The 19,986-nt window shown below is 47.1% G+C and overlaps 8 protein-coding genes across 8 annotated transcripts; 6 read left to right on the plus strand and 2 right to left on the minus strand.

Moving 5' to 3' along the window:
* Positions 1–90: 90 nt before the first annotated feature.
* Positions 91–866, minus strand: N7469_007036 (ATG16 family protein; the record flags this gene model as incomplete). Its single annotated transcript, XM_056645954.1, has 3 exons — positions 91–249; positions 322–710; positions 782–866. 3 exons carry the CDS (start codon positions 864–866, stop codon positions 91–93), a joined length of 633 nt encoding a protein of 210 aa, XP_056499395.1.
* A 290-nt stretch (positions 867–1,156) lies between these two features.
* rab7 (Rab family GTPase YPT7) lies at positions 1,157–2,278 on the plus strand (the record flags this gene model as incomplete). The annotated part of the gene is made up of 6 exons (XM_056645955.1): positions 1,157–1,186; positions 1,262–1,315; positions 1,424–1,519; positions 1,594–1,773; positions 1,841–1,988; positions 2,047–2,278. 6 exons carry the CDS (start codon positions 1,157–1,159, stop codon positions 2,154–2,156), a joined length of 618 nt encoding a protein of 205 aa, XP_056499396.1. The 3' UTR covers positions 2,157–2,278.
* Positions 2,279–2,848: 570 nt separating this feature from the next.
* N7469_007038 (DMT family transporter) lies at positions 2,849–4,416 on the plus strand (the record flags this gene model as incomplete). Its single annotated transcript, XM_056645956.1, has 6 exons — positions 2,849–2,968; positions 3,017–3,379; positions 3,431–3,436; positions 3,502–3,574; positions 3,628–4,052; positions 4,120–4,416. The coding sequence occupies 6 exons, from the start codon at positions 2,849–2,851 to the stop codon at positions 4,414–4,416; spliced, it is 1,284 nt and encodes a 427-aa protein (XP_056499397.1).
* Positions 4,417–5,676: 1,260 nt separating this feature from the next.
* N7469_007039 (PH domain-containing protein) lies at positions 5,677–6,880 on the minus strand (the record flags this gene model as incomplete). The annotated part of the gene is made up of 2 exons (XM_056645957.1): positions 5,677–6,195; positions 6,266–6,880. 2 exons carry the CDS (start codon positions 6,878–6,880, stop codon positions 5,677–5,679), a joined length of 1,134 nt encoding a protein of 377 aa, XP_056499398.1.
* Positions 6,881–8,863: 1,983 nt separating this feature from the next.
* N7469_007040 (glycosyltransferase family 15 protein) lies at positions 8,864–10,598 on the plus strand (the record flags this gene model as incomplete). Its single annotated transcript, XM_056645958.1, has 4 exons — positions 8,864–9,135; positions 9,239–9,646; positions 9,708–9,794; positions 9,851–10,598. 4 exons carry the CDS (start codon positions 8,864–8,866, stop codon positions 10,596–10,598), a joined length of 1,515 nt encoding a protein of 504 aa, XP_056499399.1.
* A 1,952-nt stretch (positions 10,599–12,550) lies between these two features.
* Positions 12,551–13,690, plus strand: N7469_007041 (uncharacterized protein; the record flags this gene model as incomplete). Its single annotated transcript, XM_056645959.1, has 1 exon — positions 12,551–13,690. One exon carries the CDS (start codon positions 12,551–12,553, stop codon positions 13,688–13,690), a length of 1,140 nt encoding a protein of 379 aa, XP_056499400.1.
* A 1,172-nt stretch (positions 13,691–14,862) lies between these two features.
* N7469_007042 (uncharacterized protein) lies at positions 14,863–17,400 on the plus strand (the record flags this gene model as incomplete). The annotated part of the gene is made up of 1 exon (XM_056645960.1): positions 14,863–17,400. One exon carries the CDS (start codon positions 14,863–14,865, stop codon positions 17,398–17,400), a length of 2,538 nt encoding a protein of 845 aa, XP_056499401.1.
* A 577-nt stretch (positions 17,401–17,977) lies between these two features.
* Positions 17,978–19,099, plus strand: N7469_007043 (Ran GTPase-binding protein YRB1; the record flags this gene model as incomplete). Its single annotated transcript, XM_056645961.1, has 4 exons — positions 17,978–18,265; positions 18,507–18,771; positions 18,837–18,965; positions 19,026–19,099. 4 exons carry the CDS (start codon positions 17,978–17,980, stop codon positions 19,097–19,099), a joined length of 756 nt encoding a protein of 251 aa, XP_056499402.1.
* Between the last annotated feature and the right edge of the window lie 887 nt (positions 19,100–19,986).

The raw sequence follows: 19,986 nt of genomic DNA on the forward strand, positions 1-19,986 counted from the left end.
CCATGATAGGCGAATTTGCCTCGGAATTCGATCATGTCATAACAATGCGAAGGCCTATCTGGGCCATTTGATTCTATTCTGATTCGGCAGTCACGAAAACTTGGAGGCATCATTCATTGCATCAGCTTCCTGGCCCATTCTCTTCATCCAACGATTAACAAGATCATCGTTCTCCTCTCCAAGCTTCTTAGCTTTTCTCTCGGCCATGTTCACCTGGAGAGTCAGAGCTGCAATTTCGTCTTGGAATTCCTGACGCGAGTATCTTCGTTAGTGATTGATCCTCGATAACTGCAGACTGGGAAAGAAAAGACCAAGACGGACATTGAGTAGCTTAGCCTTTCCTCTCAACTCTTCTTCAACATCTTTGCGGCGCTTTTGCTGTTGAGCAACTTCATTTTCCAGTCCATGTATTCGTCGACCATCTTTGCCAATCTGTTTCCGCAATTTCTCCGCTTCGTTAGTAGCTCGCTCTAGACGATCTCGCAATTCTGCCCGAGAGCGCTGTGCTTCGGCTAGTTCTGCACGTGTAGTATTTAGAAGCTCCGTAACTGAAGGCTCCACTTCTGTCTGCTGCTTCTTGGCTGTCCTTGATTGAGAAAATGCCGTCTTTTCGGACTCGTAGGTACCAGATGGCCCTTTATCACCTGAGGGGCTGCCACTTGTATCTATTGTAGCTGGAAGTTTGGCCGTGCTATCTGCGAGTCGGGTATCTATTGATGTAGAGTATATATGTCAGTTACAAAAGATGGGAGCTGTCAGTAGTTTCCTTCAAAGCACATACAGGCATCGTAAATACTGAGATTGGCCTTCTCCCTCTGATCTCGCACTGCCAGTGCAGTTAGGTACTCCTCTCTCCAATGGGCCATAAGCCTTCTTGGGCAGTAAATGAGGCTATGGAATGTGATCTGATATTGGATGCAATGATGTCGCGGCTATCTTGTTATCATCTGCCCGCCGCCCACCGCCCCTCTCCACCGCCCGGCCCGTAATGCATCATCGGATCCCGCTGCAACCCAACTCCAACTTCCGTGCACAACCTTTCAGCTCGTCTTCATTTCTTTCAGGTGCTCAGACGAGCTATTCATAGCGCAATAGCCTCCATATAACTGGTGGCTTATTCTTCCTCTTCCCTCCGGTTTCTAGACAGACCGCTACCATGGCGTCACGGAAGAAGGTCCTCCTCAAGGTACGATCTCCGCCTCCGCACCCGTCCCGAACAAGTGGAAAATCGAAGCGCCCAAATACTGACTCTTTCATATAGGTGATCATCCTTGGCGACAGCGGCGTCGGAAAAACCAGTCTGATGAACCAATACGTGCGTCCTTCTCCGAGTTCCCAATTCTGCTAGGCTGTTGCCGCCGAGTTTCTAGTTCACCTCGTTCATTCAGCGACGCTAATATATCATCTGTTTTGGGACTCATAGGTCAACAAGAAATTCAGTGGAAGCTACAAGGCGACTATTGGTGCTGATTTCCTTACGAAGGAGGTTTTAGTCGATGATCGATTGGTGACCATGCAGGTAATTTTCGCCCCTATAGCTTGCAAGACTCGATCGCCATCCACGTCAGAAAGTGACTGACTGATCACCAATAGATCTGGGATACTGCTGGACAAGAACGGTTTCAATCGTTGGGGGTCGCTTTCTACCGTGGAGCCGACTGCTGTGTCTTGGTCTATGACGTGAATAACTCAAAGAGTTTCGAGGCGCTGGACAGCTGGCGAGATGAATTCTTAATTCAAGCTAGTCCGCGCGACCCCGAAAGCTTCCCATTTGTAAGTGCTGCAAACCTACTTTCATCCGGTCGTGGATTTTGTGGTCCAGTGCTGATTCACTATACAGGTTGTCATTGGTAATAAAATTGATGTCGAAGAAAACAAGCGCATGATCTCTTCGAAACGAGCCATGACTTTCTGCCAGTCCAAGGGCAATATTCCCTACTTTGAGACTAGTGCCAAGGAAGCTGTCAACGTTGAGCAGGCATTTGAAGGTGAATTGAATACTGTCCATAAGTATCGTGACTAGTTATTAATGATCATCTTTCCTAGTGATCGCCCGGAGTGCACTCGCGCAGGAAGAGGCTGAGGAGTTCAGTGGAGAGTTCAGTGACCCGATCAACATTCATCTGGACAATGATCGCGATGGCTGTGCTTGTTAATACCCTTGCCTGATTCTCATGATGTTTTAAGCGATTGTTCCCATTTCCTATATTCCCTTTCTTTTCTCTTCGTCACATACCAATGCTGGTGGTTCTCATCTTCCCTGGTGGGGTTTGGTAGAGAGGGTTATGATTTGCTTACTTGGCCCTGAGTCTGTAGATGTTCTCGGTTTGGATTATGAAAGTCGCAGTGGAGACATCGGCAGAATTGACTGGTCTATGGCCTTAATGAATCATATCTCCTCAGTCACAGCAGTAGTCTGAATAGAGTCGAATTTGCTAGAGGCAGCCTTTCCATTTTTTTTTTTCAACGAGTATTTAATCTATCAATTATGAAACAACATCCAACAGGCATAGCCCATTGCTGGATGATTTCCCTGGTGGAGTCCGATGCATTCGGGTCTCCGCAGTCCCCGACTCTCTTATCGCGCCGATCTCACACAACCCTTCAACTTTGAATGCTCGTCCTTCCCCTCCCTGCTGGTCAGGACTCTCCTGTGTTGAGTCAAATCGGTCGCATAGTATGCTGGTAGCCTCGCGTGATCGATTTCTACGAACAACACCCCTGTTCACGCCTTGCGATATCGGGACTATTCTGCGATTTGATCACACGCTGAACCCGCACTCGCACAAGAACTAATCTCGACCTCCTTCGCTCGCTCTGAATACACCCTGGCCAGCACAAAGTCAACATGGCGCCTACTCATGATACTTTTGGGCCACAGGTGGCCGGTTTTGCCCGGCACACGCTAGGCATGGGCCTGCTTTTGGTGGTAGTCGTGCTTTGGACAGCATCGAATTTTCTAGGAAGTGTACGTTGACGAATTCCCCTCGTTGAGCCAACACCTTGATTCTAACAGATCCATTTGTTAAAGACTATCTTCGCCGATAATACATACCCGAAGCCATTCTTCATCACCTATATCAACACCTCGCTGTTCATATTGCCACTCTTTACCATCCTGCTCGGTCGAACATTCACACTGTGGCGGTCGAATAAACTGTCACAAGTGACGTCCTTGCGGAGTCTGCTACACCATCTAGATTCAGATGAACCGAAAGCCGAGGAACAGAGTATTTTGCGCCGGGAGTCATCGGACGATGTGTCGCGCACTCACGATGTTGAACATCTACAATACCCGAGTGTGACACATGGCGATAAGACCGGGAAATTGGGCCTTCGAGCAACAGCAAAACTCAGCTTCGAGTTCTGCCTCCTATGGGTATGTAATCGTGAGCCCATGATATTTGTTCAATTAGCTAACTAATCGTAGTTCATTGTACGTCATATCCAAGCATAGAATGAATTTGATCTGAACAAGGTCACCTAACCTATCTATTCTAGGCAAACTACTTTGCAATGGCATGCCTCCAATTCACGACAGTGGGAAGCACGACCATCCTAACGTCGACTAGCGGTAAGCATCTTTCAAACCATAAATCGCAAGCTCGTCCGTCTAACTAGACTTAGGTGTCTGGACCCTCATATTCGGCGCCATGATCGGAGTCGAGAAATTCACCTCCCACAAGCTGCTCGGCGTCATTGCATCTTTAGTCGGTATCATTCTGATATCTCGCGTGGACCTCTCGAAACCGGACACCGATACGACACCGGCTGCTATAAATGGTCGTGAAGGGTCATTTCCGCAAAAGACCTCCGCCGAAATCGCGCTCGGCGATGCAATGGCGGCCTTCAGCTCTATAATGTATGGAGTTTATACGATCGTAATGAAGAAGCAAGTCGGTGACGAATCGCGTGTCAACATGCAGCTTTTCTTTGGGCTGGTCGGTTTATTCAATCTTGTGTTTTTGTGGCCTGGTTTCTTCATTCTCCATTGGATTGGAATCGAGACGTTTGAACTGCCTAGTTCAGACAGAGTATGGATGATTATCCTTGTATGTCACTTGCAAATTCGTCCACTCTGAAAAGAAAATTGTGTCGCTAATTGTTCTGCGATCTTAGGTCAATTCCGTGTCGTCTTTCATTTCTGATATTGCATGGGCATATGCCATGCTCCTTACCACACCGCTTGTTGTCACTGTTGGGCTGAGCTTAACAATTCCGCTCTCCTTAGTTGGACAGATCATTCTTCAAGGACAATACTCTTCGCCTCTCTACTGGGTCGGAGCGACTATCGTGTTTCTCTCGTTCCTGGTCGTCAATCACGAGAGCAACGTCCAAGAGGAGAACTCCAGATTAACCAGACACAGGGCGTCATCCAGTGAATATGAGAGTATCCCTCGCGATGAAATCCCTTAGAACGAATAGATCGCCAAGTATCCTATGATGATTTGTCTTTTTTTCTTTACATCTTTAGTCTACAATTATCTTTCTGTTGGTATGTCATACAGTGCATTCTTAACTATATCCCCTTAATGAGCGATGAAAATAGAGATAAACTGCATAGCTACAATTGTGGTATCGAATCCATATTTCTTGAAGTATTCTTGCCTTGTAAGAACTGGATCAGCCTCATGGACGTTCCTTTGGATCTCTTTTGGCGTGAAGACATCCCCATCCATCCTCCTCTAGTGCAGCTGCACGATGGGGTGTCAACAGGCTAGTCGTGTTTTTCTCACCATATATGCCCTAGAATCAGACGATACACAAACCGTCTCTGGCACGGTCGAGAAGAAGAGAGGAAACGTGTCTCGAATTATTGATCAGCCTAAAAATCAGAAAATACTGTATCAATGTAATATATAACATACTCTTGTGATGATTTCAAGCAATGATGAATCGTAATGAAGGTCTCATTCAATTTGGTTAGATACACCTGTATCAAAAGGACAAAGTTACGGAGAGAAAAAGCAATAGAGCATGCTACGAGAAGATATGGCCTATCTTGAAAGGGCCTGTCTGCGCAATAAATTTTGTATTTCAGATATTGAAAGCAATAACTTTACATTTTTGAAGAATTTAGCAAGTTCGAATTTTTCAATTGGAACGATTGCGTTATTCTGTGAGAATGATATTATATAAATAGTAGAATAAGTCATGATCATCAAAATAAGATCAAGCTTATATTAGTTTGATACTGGTTGTTTGAATGAGCAACTGATATTTCATTTTGATGCTCAACTGTATTAACCTGATTCAGCTTTGGAAGCTCGCAGAACCACGCGCAGAATGAATGGTATGCTACAATTTCCAATGCAGAACAAATAATTGACAAACAAAATGAATTAAGCAGTTCTGCGGGTTGTCTGTGTTTAGCGTGTATATCTTCATCTGTATGGTCTTCCTCAAACGATGTGAGTCAAGCCTTGGCGTCCAGGACAACGCCCCGATGATGGCAAAGAGAGAAAAGACGCTTTCAACCAAAAAGAAAATGGGTATATTCAGAAGGAAAAGTAAGAAAGTGTAGGTGTAAGTGAAAGTGAAGGTGAAAGTATTAGCCAATTAATATATGTAGTCCAATCCGGGATAAGAAAGGCAGATGAACGAAATGGCCATAGATGTGAACGCCGCCGAAGGAAGAGGTCGAGTAGTGAAAGGTCCATGGGTCAGGTCAAGAAGTTATACCGGGACAGCGGGAGTCGTTTCGAGTTTCTTTCGCGCAATAAAGATACTCTTCAACGCGCCTAGCCAACGCGCGAGGGATTCCTCATCTGGAGCACAAAGTCGGTAGGTCTTTTCTTCGGCGATGAGCTGTAAACAGAACTTCTTTGATCGAGACATAGGATCAATCTCCGCGGCATCAATTACTTGAGACATGGAGATAATCCTCAGAGCCGAGTACTCTTGATCGTCCTTATAGAAAGCCAAGGTCTTTGGTCGAAGTACGACCCAGAGCCTCTTCCACTGTCGCACAGTACCCTTGATTCGTAATCCCTGGAGATATCCTTGACAAACGACTCGTTCCGGGTCTCGTAGGATGCCTAAATCTGATGGTCGAGTGGATTCTCGTGGCAGGGATGACGAGATGGGTTTATCTTCTGCAGCCGAGACTTCTGGCGCGGAGATGGAAAGCGTGTGGATTGAGGGCATAGATCGCAATCGGCTATTTCTCGTCGGGGGGAGGTCCATCGGATAATTCTGAATATGAAGTGACATCGTTCCCTGAGTAATCCTGCGTCATCGGTGGTTTGCGGGCACTTGGTCCCACGATCGTGGGGAAGGCATGATTTGGTTCGGGGGAACTGGCACGGACGATTGGATCATGGTCGGAATGATCGGTCGTATCATCGACGAATTGTCGTTGGATCCTTGGGGTATCACGTTTATTTGACAAGGCCAGAAGAGCCTGTTCGTCCTCGTCTTTTGGGGTTTCGGCGCGAATCCGATCAATCCAGTCCTCGGCATCGCGCTCGGAAAGCGCTTCGAAGCGGTAGTTCTTGGAGGGGGTGAAGATGCCGAAGACATGCTTCCTGTTGGAGCGGGGAGTTTTCACAGTCGCAACGGCCGTCACTTCGGAGAGAGTAATCGAGACACGAAGACGAGTGGTCTCTTCATCTTTATAGACAGAGAGGAGATTTGGGCGTAGGACCAGGTAGGCTGATTTCCAGGAAGCCCGGAAGACATGCTTATGCTTGACTCGTCGGAAGACCTTTCCTGTCTTTAGAACCCGGTCAAAAGCGAAACTTCCATGTTCATTCACGGGCGAGAAGGTATCCAAGATGACCTGGCCATTGCGCGAGGGCGGAGGTCCGAGATGCGAAGGATGAGGGAGCTGTAGCGTGGGGGTTCTTTGGTTCTCCCTGGGCACTGGGGGATGAGCCATTACTGAAGTCCGTGGAGGACCACGGGGATATATAATCCTCGGGTTTGAAAAGTGAGTGTTATGTGAGAGGAAATTGATTTAGTTGTTTTAAAAATTCTAGATAGGGGAAAAAAAAAGGGGGGGGAGGTGGAAGGAGAAAGAGGAGAGGAAAGCCCGCGGTGTTTTGGCCATGCAGCGAAGGGACGATCGTTTCCCATCGACCGAAGCAGACCCTTGGAACAGAAATGCGGGAAGTGAAGTGTGTTAAAGTGTATGTTCAGTGTAATGAAGTGATATCAAGAGTGAAGAGAGGGTGAGGGGTGATCAGTGAGATTGGAAATGAGGCAGTGTGTGACTTGAGCCTCTGATGTCCAGGTGAACGGGGGGGGATCACCCATATATTATAGGTATATCAATATGAACTGACTTGGTTGACTGAGTGGACGCCCCATGGGAAGAGACACGCCACTGGGTGACATGTCCATGTGCATTCAACTGAATTAGGACCAGGCAGCTCTGAAATACATACGTTGTAGGTACCAATGTGAAGATGTTGATAGAAGTAAAATAGTGAAATATCCTTGGGATAATAGCAGGTAGCAGCGATAATAAAAGAAATAGAATCTTGCAGCCTTGCAGGTTTCCCCCGTTGGAGTAAACGCGCACACGAACAAAAGCCCGGAAAGGGTCCAGACCAGTGGAGATGCCAGATTGCATTAATTCATTACAATTAATTACTATGTACTATGTACAGGAATCATGATTTCCTATTTACCACCTCTATTTATATGTAGAATATATAGTGTTTCATACTTAATAATTAATATACTCTACTTATCTATATAGTATAGAACTATCGTCGATATTCGAGTATTAACCTGTACAGTCTGAACTATGGTGTGTGCAATTAAGCATGTCGGCCCGTCTTGGACCCTTTGATCGACGGCAAACAGGACTCGTGTTAATTTAATGTGATACTGTACAGCGTAATACACGAGATTGCAGAGAGAAGAAATGACGAGAATAGTAAAAAAGTATAAAGCAATAATGAGGATAGAATATAATATGTTTATGGTAATATTTATACGCGACAACAACAACAACCACCACCAACTACTATGTACTGTGTCCCTGACCCCAGACTGTGCTGTACAGTCTGAATCGCAGTCTCACAGCGTACGTACATACGCAGGGGAGCGAGCCAATGACCTCCCATTCCGCTGCCCCTTTACACTATACATACATAGTACGTCAATCTGGATTTCAAAGAGGGAGAATAAATAAATACATATGTAACATATATGTATACATGTAGAAGAACTATCCTAAATTATTCGCCACAACTTAATTCACGATCAAATACTTAACTTTTTATGGTACAGTAGTGCTGAGGACAATTACCGTACAGTGGCCAAACCAAATTACACGCCACCGTCTTGGTCAAATCAAGCAAAATAACCAAAATAACCGTTTCCGTGTGACGCGACCTGGACCGAAGAGAACACAACGCTTGCGCCTCCCTGGGCTTGGCACTCGCTCCCCCCATTCCCCCTTCATCCCTAAACCTTCCCCTTCTCCCCTCAACTTCAAACCTTCCATCTCCATCCTCCACTCTCTTCCCCTTTGGTTAGGTTCTTCTGTGTTCTTCCCTTCCTTCCTATCTACCCGTTTTGTGGGCGTGAGAAGGAAAGTTGGGGATTACTGGGGTAAGAAAAAAAGGAATTAAGGAAAAAAAAAGGAAAGGAGGCATTCCTCCGGCCACTCGTTTTTTTTTTCTCGAAGATCTGAAATCGGATCGTATCTCAACTTTGTACTCTGCAGAGTACCGAACTGATCGTACTTCACGCCTCACTCGAACGTTTCACGATTCCCCATCGAACTCGCGAGCAACCCTTCGAGTCTCTCCCCCTCAGTTGGGGTCCTCCACGATTCTCTGACCCTACTACCCCGGGTCCTATTGATCTGGCCACCGTGGGGTCTTCAACGCGTGCCAATACCGCATTCATGAGTTTCATTCAGCGCATGGCCAAGCGGCTACCCAGCGCGCCGAGCCTTCCAATCGACGATGCTTCTCATGAGAAAGGTCATGGGTCTCAACGCTTCGCCTTCTTTCGCCGGCGCATTCGCTTGAAGGGCAACTCTTCCATTTCTATACCCCTCGGATTTGTGTTACTATTTCCATGCCTTGTAATTGTCTTTATACTCCTTCTATTCGTCCGCCACCCTGCATCCCCTGGAGGCATCCTAATCCCGGCGGGTACGCCGCCCTCTATCCGGTATGTTTTCACTCGTGGCCTGCATCTGATCATTTTGTTTGGGACCATCCATCTCCCTGCATCCAAATTGGACTGTCATTAATAATTACTCTTCACGCAACAGTAAAATCAGCGAGAAGCATGACAAGGTCTTCGCCACTGGCTGCATGCCCATAAGCCCCGACGTCGACAAGGAACCTCGCGCCAACGCCGCTTTCGTCGTCCTCGCAAGAAATAAGGAACTGGAGGGTGTGATTCAGTCGCTGAAGTCCATTGAGCGTCATTTCAACCGCTGGTATCACTACCCCTACGTATTTCTCAACGATGGCGATTTCGACGATGACTTCAAGGCCACCGTCAAGAACTACACCAGTGCTCCCGTTGAATTCGGCAAAATTGACAACTCGATGTGGGGATTCCCCGACTGGGTTGACCCTGAGGTCGCAAAGGAGGGCGTGCGAAAGCAGGGCGATGCGGCTATCATGTACGGTGGCATGGAAAGTTATCACCACATGTGCCGCTTCTATTCTGGGTATGTCATAAAAGCGGCCTAAGGAGTAGATTTCACCGTGCTAACCTCATCGATTTCGCAGACATTTCTACAAGCATCCTCTCTTGATGAAATACGAGTGGTACTGGCGCTTGGAGCCCGAGATCAAGTACTTCTGCGACATTACCTAGTAAGAATCCACCGTTATTCGCATTTAAGCTGCTTTATCACTCACAAGCGTTCTAGTGATCCTTTCATGAAGATGATTGAAGCCAACAAGACATACGGCTTTACTATTGCAGTCAAAGAACTGCGCGAAACGGTCCCCAACATTTTCCGATACGCATCCGCCTACAAGCGCAAGAACAATTTGAAGTCCAAGGGACTGTGGGAGATGTTTCTGGAGCGCCCGGCCGAGCCAGAGGTTCCCGAGGCTGAGAAGAAGGAGAAGCTTCCCGAGGAAATTCTTCAGTCCGAGCCCGGTGTCAACAACCTGGACGATATTGATCCTGAGGCCATGGAAGGCGAGAGCTATAACATGTGTCACTTCTGGAGTAATTTCGAGATTGCTCGCCTGGATTGGTTCCGGAGCAAGGCTTATGAGGACTTCTTCCAGATGATGGACCGCAGCGGTGGATTCTGGATGGAGCGATGGGGTGATGCTCCCATTCACTCTCTCGCTGCCGGTGCTCTCCTTTCCCCTAGTGATATCCACTACTTCCGCGACTTCGGCTACCGTCACACCACCATCCAACATTGCCCAGCCAATGCGCCGGCTCGACAGCTTCCTCGCGAACCTTATCTTGAAAAGACCACTGAGGATGAGAAGAAGCGTATTGAAGAAGACGAGTACTGGGCTACTCCCGACCCAGTCAAGGAGAACGGCGTAGGCTGCAGATGCCGTTGTGACACCGACATTGTTGATGTTGAAGGCAAGCAAGGCAGCTGTCTTGCGGAATGGGTTGAGGTGGCTGGCGGCTGGGCCTCGCCATAAATCCAGTCTGATCACTTCAGTCGTTCCCCGCATTACTCGTCACTATCTACTACTTCATGCCGTTAACTTGCATGTCATGCTGGGGTTCTTTTCTGGGTGGCGTTAAACGGATCTGACGGCTTTCTTTTTTTTTGATTCGGAACTTGGCGTGACCATTTCCATGATGTTGACATATTCATCTAGCGTGCTATCCGTGTCACTGGAGTTGACTACTTCCCAATATTGGTTGATCGTCCAAAGAGAAGGCCATCAAACCCTCATGGTTTCTAGCTTTTCTCGCCGATGGCTATATTCACGCGTCGTCCCATCAACTTTCCCAATTCTATCCTCCCAATCCATACATGCCTCTTGCGAATACATACTTGCTACATGGGAAATACAGTTTCTACCCAGTGACACGGGGAAGGCCAACACAGTTTTGACGAGGAAAGTGGATCTGGAAAGAACCTGGCATCATAACTTTCTGTTTTTGTGTTTTGTGTTTGTTTCTTCCCAATTTCTGTTTTCTACCCACTACCTTTGTCACTACTAGTTACCCTCTGCCTTTGGTTTCTTCCCAGTCCCTTTCTCAATACGTACACTTGTTGTCTTCCAGCATGCATTCATGAAATGTACATACCTGTTCTTGCCGCAACCTCCACCGTCCTTGTGCCACATATCACTTGGGCCTTCCCCTTTCGCATTTTCTCTTAACCCGCAAATACCAGATTCGAGCATGGATGTCTATAGAGTATGGAATAATCACCCGGAATTACGTTAAGAATGAGATGATTATAATGGACTTTTGCTTCTATGCGCGCAATTCAACTTGCCACGGCCTATAACTGTAACTTTCTGCGAGTGTTAGCCCTTGCTATGGAACCGAACCCTATTTGAAAGCCTTTTGACGTAGTGATAACCTTAAACCTTTGAATTGGAATCCAGGCTGCGGGTCTTGTACGCGTACAACTTCAACTATATTACATGTTGAGCAACAAAAGAACCCTGAAGAAAAGATGAGCAGAGCAAGTGGTTCAAGTTGTCATTCCAATCTTCCAATTGTTGATCTATCGAGAATTCACCCATCCAAGGCTGCACCGTGTGGTGTCTTGGTCACCGATTGATCTAGAAGTCATATTAGATCATTTTAGGTTGTTTCCCAGCGTGACAGAAACCACTCCTAAAAGACCTCCAATGTTTTGCAGCGTCGGAAAAGAAGGTCACATTCGAAAATTCAAAGATGAGGGGTTAAATGTCGATATTTCTAGAAGTAAAAGTTGATATCCTTACTAGAAATACAGTGTCAAACAGACAGCTGCATCGCACCGACAACTCGAGACCACACTGCATAAAACCACCACCGACGCGATGTTTCTGTTGCTCTTTTTTCTTGGCCTTGTTGCAGCCTTCAATAATCCACCTGGTGTGGATATTTGGTGTGGAAAGGCATATCACCCCACGTAAGTAGCCTCCTGTGTCTTATAAAAAACGTGAGATCCTAAAGGAAGAATGAAAATTGGCTATTTCTAGAAACCAATCTTTCCCTCCTGGTGGCGGATTAATGAAACCTCCACCACCTTCAGTGCCTCGATTGACTATTCAAGTTCGTCCGCGTATGAGCTTGTACACCCCGCCGGACGTGAGCGGGTCGTTCATCGTTGATTCGTACTTCTCGAAGCTAAATGGCAACGAGACTGCCTTTGATCAAGCAAAAGAGAATAAAGATGGTAATATCAAGCTGGAAATCATCGTCGAAGCTAGCTTACATCTACAGTCTTCGCTTGGTGCTGGTATAACCACGCAAGAAGTGCCATTTTCCCTGCGCGACTTCGTTCCTCGATTCAGATCATACAGTGTAACCCTTACGGTCACACATAATAGTAGTACTCGGCAAGTATACAACGCAACGACGCAGTTATTCTATCTTCCAGGACGAACGGACGGCGGCAGTATCACAAAAGTGGATAGTCTTTATGGCGGACTCACTGGTTCAGAATTACATGAATGGTTCGACGGCATGGAGTTCTTTACTCCCATACTCTTACTTCACTACCTTGGAGAATGCGCCAAATCCACAGACTTTTATAGCACAGGGTTATAACATGATTCATCTCGTTCCAGACGCAGGATTCCCTAATCAGCCATTCAATTTGACCGCGCTCAATACCTTCCTGAATCAATGTGATAGAGCCGGACTTTGGGTTATGTACGACATGCGATGGACGTACCAGAATCTTACATCCGTGGCCATGCAAGTAGCTCTCATCAGGACTCATAAAAGTCTGTTACTATGGTCTACGGCGGATCAACCAGATGGACACGGTGACCCGCTAAATGCAACTAGTATCACCTATGACATGCTTAAATTACTAGATCCCTGGCACCCGGTCTCAGTTCTCTTAGACTGCTACAATTTTTACTATTCCAATTACTCCGATGGTGCGGACATTATTCTTTCCGATGTGTATCCTATCGGAGTCAACACGACCTGGTCAGTTGTCTACAACACTGTTTGTAATAGGACGTATGGACGGTGTGGATGTGACGATTGCATTGGTAACCTGCAAGATATCTCGACTCGACTGGATCGGTTCGAAAAATACCAACATTCGACCGGGAGTATACCTAAGCCCGTATGGGGTGCTTTGCAGGCATTCGGGAACGAAACGTTTTGGAATCGATATCCCACATCCGCCGAGGAAGTAAGCATGACGATGCTTAGTCTGAATCACAATGCAAAGGGTATTGTAATGTGGGATTGGCCGACAAGTCAGCCAATTACCCTAGTTACTAGGAAATTAGGCAAGGTTCTTACCGCGGTGGGAGTGACCGAGTTCTTGCTGGGGTCACGTACTATTCGATTGAAGGCTGAGGGACAAACTGAGATGGATGTAGCTGGATGGAAATTGAACAATCAGATGCTGGTTAGCATTTCGTCTTTGCAGACGCCGAACTGGACAAATACGGTGACTATCAAGTTACCGAAGGCTGCTACCTCTATTACCCAGGTGCTATGGGGATCCGGACAATGGGGTATTGTTAATGGGACTTTGAGTAAAGTCGGTGGAACTGGATTAGAAACCGACTTGATTATTGTGCAACTTGCGGCTTGAAGCTAGAGCTCTCGTAGGTATTAGTGCGAAATGAGGATGGGGTGGGGGTTGCAGAAACACTGTAAAAGACCTACGGGGTATCTCTGATAGTGGTTTGTGTTGGACACATTTTCTTTTTTACTATTGAGCTTTCCATCAAGGGAGCTCGATTTGAGCAAACTGGTCAAAATATCAATAGCAAGTTTATCCTCTATAGATATTTGTCATTTTATCTGGTTCAGTCTTTACTTTGTGAACGGTGTCAAAAGGTCAAGTTATTAAGGAATCAGGTCTGTTCTCAAATCTAGGGTCAGTTGATGAGATTAGTACGGGGTAATGAGTAGGCAAAGTGCTTAATGCTGTGCATGAATACAAAAAGGAGAGAAGCAGTGTCAATAATGTTTCACTAGAATCCCATGTTTATATAGAAGAACCGAGTGCCTTGAGTATACTGTACATACTATGTAGTTAGTATGTACAACTATAAAAACCCGATTTGGTGACGATCGGTGGGGCAGTGTGGAGACTGAAGTGGGCGTAAACATCCGGCCTGATCGACGTAATCGTGTCGAGTACTCCATAGAGAGTGTGTAGTATCGTAGATAGTAATATCTATCGTGTGATAATTTATTGATATATATATATATATATATATATATATACTTGAAGCTGAGTCACATATTTGGAGTATTATACTACTGGTGATATACATTTTTATGCTTTATTCACTGTCCTGCTAGTCGTTTATTAGAATAATAGTACCTCAAGGAAGAAGTGTGGGAAGTGCCGTCTCCCCCGCCCTCTTATCTGCTTCAACGGTCGAGCACTTTTGACGCAAAGCTTCCCCTTCTTTCCCCCTCACTAAATCTTCTACCCCTCCATTATTTTCCATCTTTCCTACTTCTATCCACGGTTGTTTTCGCTCCGAGATTATCTATTCTGTAATAATAAAACAACAACCACCTCAACCTCAACTTCAACCTCAACCTCTCACATTCCTTACCTCGAATCACGCCAGCTGACGGACAACTTCACCCCGCGGACCCACACCCGGGGCACATGCCTAAATCCCGGCCGTCTGCCTTGTATGTCTTTCCCAATCTGTTCCTTCCTCTTACCTTTTTTAAGTCTTTTATATTCTTCATTTCCATTTGAGTCGCTCGTGTATTCATGTGCATGTACGAGCTCATACCATGGCTGACGCTCGAGAATCTTCCAGGCGTCCGCCGAGCACCCAAACGGTCTCGCATTTACAATATCCGACCCTCCCGCCGCTGACTGCTTCAGTAGAAGAGTGGTTATCCCGCTCACGACCAGCAAACAAGATGACATCGGATATCCCCGCCGATCTCCCCTCCAAATCCCTGAGCGATAGCTGGGCAAATCTCAGTGTCTCGGACATGCACTCGGAAGACGGAAACCGCTCAGAACAAACAGATATCGCATCGCTGATCGATCAAACTACCCTCGATGATGTGGCTAGCTTGGACGATCAAGAGAGCAACAGCGAGGCAGATGGACCAGAACAAGAATATCTTTTTGGTTATGATGAAGGTGCTCATGAAGAGATCCAAGCTCTCCACGCCCTCGCAACATCCCAGCAGTTCCCTTCACCATTTGCCCACCCCGGCTCCGCTATCGATGACAGTAACCTAACGACGAGACCATCTTTCCGTCAGCCTCTGGACTCGATTGAATTTGTTGAGCCGGAGAAGTGGCCCGAGATGGAAAGAGTGGAACTGAAGCATACTATTCATGTCTTTAACGACGAGTCAGCCTCGGAGATGATGAGTCGATTGCCATACAACCAGGCCCATTCAATGCTCCTAGCGACAGTGCAGCAAACTATGACAAAGCAAAGTCTCGACCTGGACAAACCCTTCCGTGTCTTGTACCTTGGCAACCCAGATTATCGCAATATCATACTCGACAAGATTGGCGACGTTCTGGTGTCAAGCTCGAATTCCGGGTCACCATCAAGCTCTACCGAGTCGTCTCGTTATCACGTTGTCCCAACATCCTTTGGAGCTGGCGCAGTTCCCAACTTTGCCGAGCTTCTCCCTATCCATGTGCAACTGGTGGTCGACGAATGCACGGAAGCTAGCTCTGATTCTTGCGGAGACCTTCCCAGCACATTGCATTTGGGCTTCAAGAACCGCCCTCCATGTCGGTCATGGTGGGTTGAGAACGAATATCACGTTTCATCTGCTTCTGACTGGACTTTACCTGACGTCGCTATCATCTTCGTCTCCACCCGTGATGATAAGGCAGCGGTCAAGACAAGACGACTCGCTCATGTGTTCCTAGAACGTCATGGAATTCCGGCAATGGTTATCTCGGAAGAACAAATCTGGAAACGAGCCGGTGAAGCAGTTCCTCTCAATCATCACAGTCTCCATATGTGCTTGGAATCAAGGCATGCGGAGACTGGGGAGACAGCTGTTCTCAAACGCTATCCCATTGACTTGAAGACATTCGAGAGTATCACACCGAGTCAACTGAATCGAAACCTTGCATCTTTAATGGACATTTACCCAAAGAGACTACACAAGGCCATCCCAGATATCTCTAAACCTACAGAACAGAGCTCATGTATTGACCCTGGGAAGAAGTCACGTAACTGGATACCGCCAACATACGCAGCCTGGGCGCACGAGCTGAACCCTCTTCTCCGACTTATCACTTTGGCCCTTATCTCTGCGGTGACTCTGTCAATTGGATACTCGGCCTTGAAAGCGGTGTCAATTCTCTTGACACAGTGGATTGCTGGCTCGGCTTTGTCTCACTCTCTATCGCGACCATTAACTACTGCCTCGATTCCATCGACAGCCCTAAATTTGGAAGGTGTGAGGCAGACATCGCTATCTCTTCAACCCGCGGAGGATCTTGACTTGCGGGACGCTCTACCACCTGATTTGATTACGCCATTGCCAGCTGGCTCTGCAATTGCGTCTTCGAGTTCCTCTGCCGGCAGTGATAGCTTCGAGATTCAGGTTGTTGGGGATTGTCATTTGGTCATTAAGCCGCCTCGTAGTATTGCAAGCACCAAAAAACAGCGCCAATTCAATGTTAGTGTCCATCGCAATGACAGGTCACTGCCTTATGAAATGGACCGTCTCTTCGATGACGTTTACACACTAAAGTTGGACCGGGAAGATGCCTATGGGTTAATTAATGTCACCATTACTGCCAAGTCAAGGCCTCCAGTCAATCAAATGGTGACGATTGATCTCGGAACCCCGTGGCTTAAGATCGCGAGTTGGCGTCGAGCTGCTCGGAACATCTCTGCTCAGTTCACAAAGGACTTGCAAGTTGCCCAGACGGGACTCAGTGAAGTGTATGGCCGACTTTGCACGGATCTTCAGGTCCTCATGGGAGATGTTGTCAAGCGATCCCATTTCCTATGGGAAGATGCCGAGCGTCTTAGAAGTGAAGGTCTACATGCTGGTGATAGCGTCTTGTCCCGATCAAAGCAGTTATCGGAACGAATCACTCGTACTGCCGTGCAGCGATTCCAAAGTATTTCCTCCGTGCTTCAAAGCCGCTCCGTCACCGTCAATCGAGAAGCCAAGGGGATCATGAACAATGCCTGGGATCGTCTAGGGAGATCTACCGCCAATATCGATCTTCACCCTACGCTGGATCGAGTTCAAAGCGTGAAAGTCGCCCTAGATCGTGCTCAAACACGGGCTCGCCACTTTGTCGGACGTCGAGAGAAGAAGTTGACCTGACTTGCCCAGGGCGTGCTGGCTGTGACTTGCTAGGATGCCGAATGATCCTCCACGAATTTCCTCTTCCTTTCGCTTCCCTTTGCAATACCCTCCCTACTGTTGCTGTTTTAATGGTTTGGCTAATAACGGAATTTGTCTGTTTCTTTTTTACTTTCCTCCTCTATTTATGGTGATCGGATTGGGTCGGACTGGTGTTTCTCGCGAATAGTTTTCTTTTGACATAATGCAACCCCATTCGTTACAAGTAAAAGAGGCTTCATTGTATTTCTTGGTAATATCATACCTATCACCTCAAGCACTTTACTAGACGGTTATAGTATTTCCTCCAATACTGTAGTTGTAATACCAAACCCCTCGCGTTCCAATGTGCACGCGGCCCAAAAGCGGTGGACCCATTTTTTGCCTGCGCCCACCCAAACTAATATTTTTGCCCCCCCTCATCGATCGCCTCAATCAACAAAGCAATTTATCTTCTCTTGATCATCTTTGCCGGTGTCCTCCCACTTCTTTAATCCTCCACCGCTGCAAAGCCTATCGAACCCCTCCTCCCTTATATCCATACGACTCTCCTTTCACCATGTCTGACGCCGCTGAGACCAAGCCCAACCCCACCATCACTCCTGAGGGTGCGAAGCCCGAGGAGACCCCCGCCGCCGCCGGTGAGGGTGAGAAGACTGTCACTGAGGCCGCCGCCGATACCGCCAAGGAGGCTGCTGAGACCGTCAAGGACACCGCCGTCAAGACCTCCGACAACGTGTTCTCGATGTTCGGTGGTGGCCCCAAGAAGGAGAAGAAGGAAGAGACCGACGAGGGTGCGGATGAGCCTTCTGGCTCTTCCAAGGCCAAGAAGGAGGGTGAGGGTGAGGTAAGCAAGATAATTTCCTTTGAAGTGGTCGTTGGGAACGCAATAAAGGACTGGAATTGTGGCCTATTTCGATCCAATCGAGCCAGAACGCGGGGTGATTTTTGATGACCCCTCTCCTCTCTGGCGCACATTGTGATTTGCGAAATATGGCCACATTTCATACCTCGAGCTTTTCAGTGTTTTTATTTCCCCAGTCTTTCAATTCCACTGACATAGTTTTTTTTTTCTTCTCTTTGTTTAGAACGAGGATGACGCTCCTGAGTCCCCCGAAGTTCACTTCGAGCCCGTCATTCGCCTGACCGAGAAGGTTGAGACAAAGACCAACGAGGAGCTCGAGGAGCAGGCCTTCAAGATGCGCGCCAAGCTGTTCAAGTTCGATCGTGACAGCAAGGAGTGGAAGGAGCGTGGTACTGGTGATGTGCGTCTGCTGAAGCACAAGGAGAACCAGAAGACCCGTCTCGTCATGCGTCGGGATAAGACCCTCAAGGTCTGCGCCAACCACTATAGTACGACCCCCACATATACTTCATTTTCATCATAAAAGGAGTGATTACTAATTGAAATCTTTCAGTCGTCCCTGACATGAAGTTGAGCCCCAACGTTGGCAGTGACCGCAGCTGGGTCTGGAATGCTGCCGCTGATGTCAGCGAAGGTGAGCCCGAGGCTCAGACTCTGGCTATTCGCTTCGCAAACAGCGAGAGTAAGTTTCAAAATACCCTTGATGGGATGAATGGAATCCAAATTAACATATCATCTGCAGACGCCAACCTTTTCAAGGAGGCCTTCGAGAAGGCCCAGGAAGAGAACGAGAAGCTCTTCAGCGCCGAGAACTAAATTGGTGATCAGTGACGCGCTCACTACCCATTCTCCCCCTCGCTCTTCTTACCTATGGCTTGTTAAGAAAAAACAAGGCCATGAATGCATGTCGTCGACGACCTGAGTCCCGTGGAAGGGAAGAATATGGCTTCGAAAACTCCCTAGATCCCAACCCCAATCACAGCCCTTCAATCAACTACACAATATCCCCTAAGTCCCTTCTTCTTACTTCTTGACATTTCCTTTGAACTTCACCCTTTTCCCCTCATGACGTGACGAGCGGGGCAGTAGTGACGAAGATGCTGCTCGCATATTATCGAGACATGATGACGAGGAATAGAGGGCAGTTTCGATATCTTTGACTCACTGTCTGCAGTAGATAGATCTTTCCCCATTAAATACAAACCTTGCACATCACACCTAGAGCCTGTATTAAATCTCTTAAACTTATTTGAGAAATGTAGAAGAGGAGTGGGAGAAAATACTACATATAGCTCGGTAGCTCCGACGTGAAAAGACAAGCTTTTTCCATTCATAGGGGTTTGTTCTGCGTTGGTATTCAAATTATTCACAAATTTTTCAAGTTAGAGATAGTCTATAATATAAACCAAATCATTAGTGAATTAACTCGCTCTGGGTCAATCTATCTTCTCTTCTACACTGCTTTGATATAAATCAAATACAGTCGATACATCCCACTGCGGTCGACCCAAACGGGGGCGGGCGGTCTTAGACTGTCCCCGTCGACCTCATTCCTCCCCACTCTCCTCCATCAAGTCCCTCTCTTTTTTGTGCCATTTCACGTATCTTTTGTCAATGCGCCACCTCTTGCGCTCTATATACTCTTAAGCGCTATTCAGAAGTCTTCTTTCTTCATACCGACCTCGAACCCTTCTTATTCCCCA

Source organism: Penicillium citrinum, assembly GCF_028827155.1.
Source record: "Penicillium citrinum strain IBT 23319 chromosome Unknown utg000006l:1.0-3011923.0:1.0-3012962.0, whole genome shotgun sequence".
Classification (NCBI taxonomy): Eukaryota; Fungi; Ascomycota; class Eurotiomycetes; order Eurotiales; family Aspergillaceae; genus Penicillium; species Penicillium citrinum.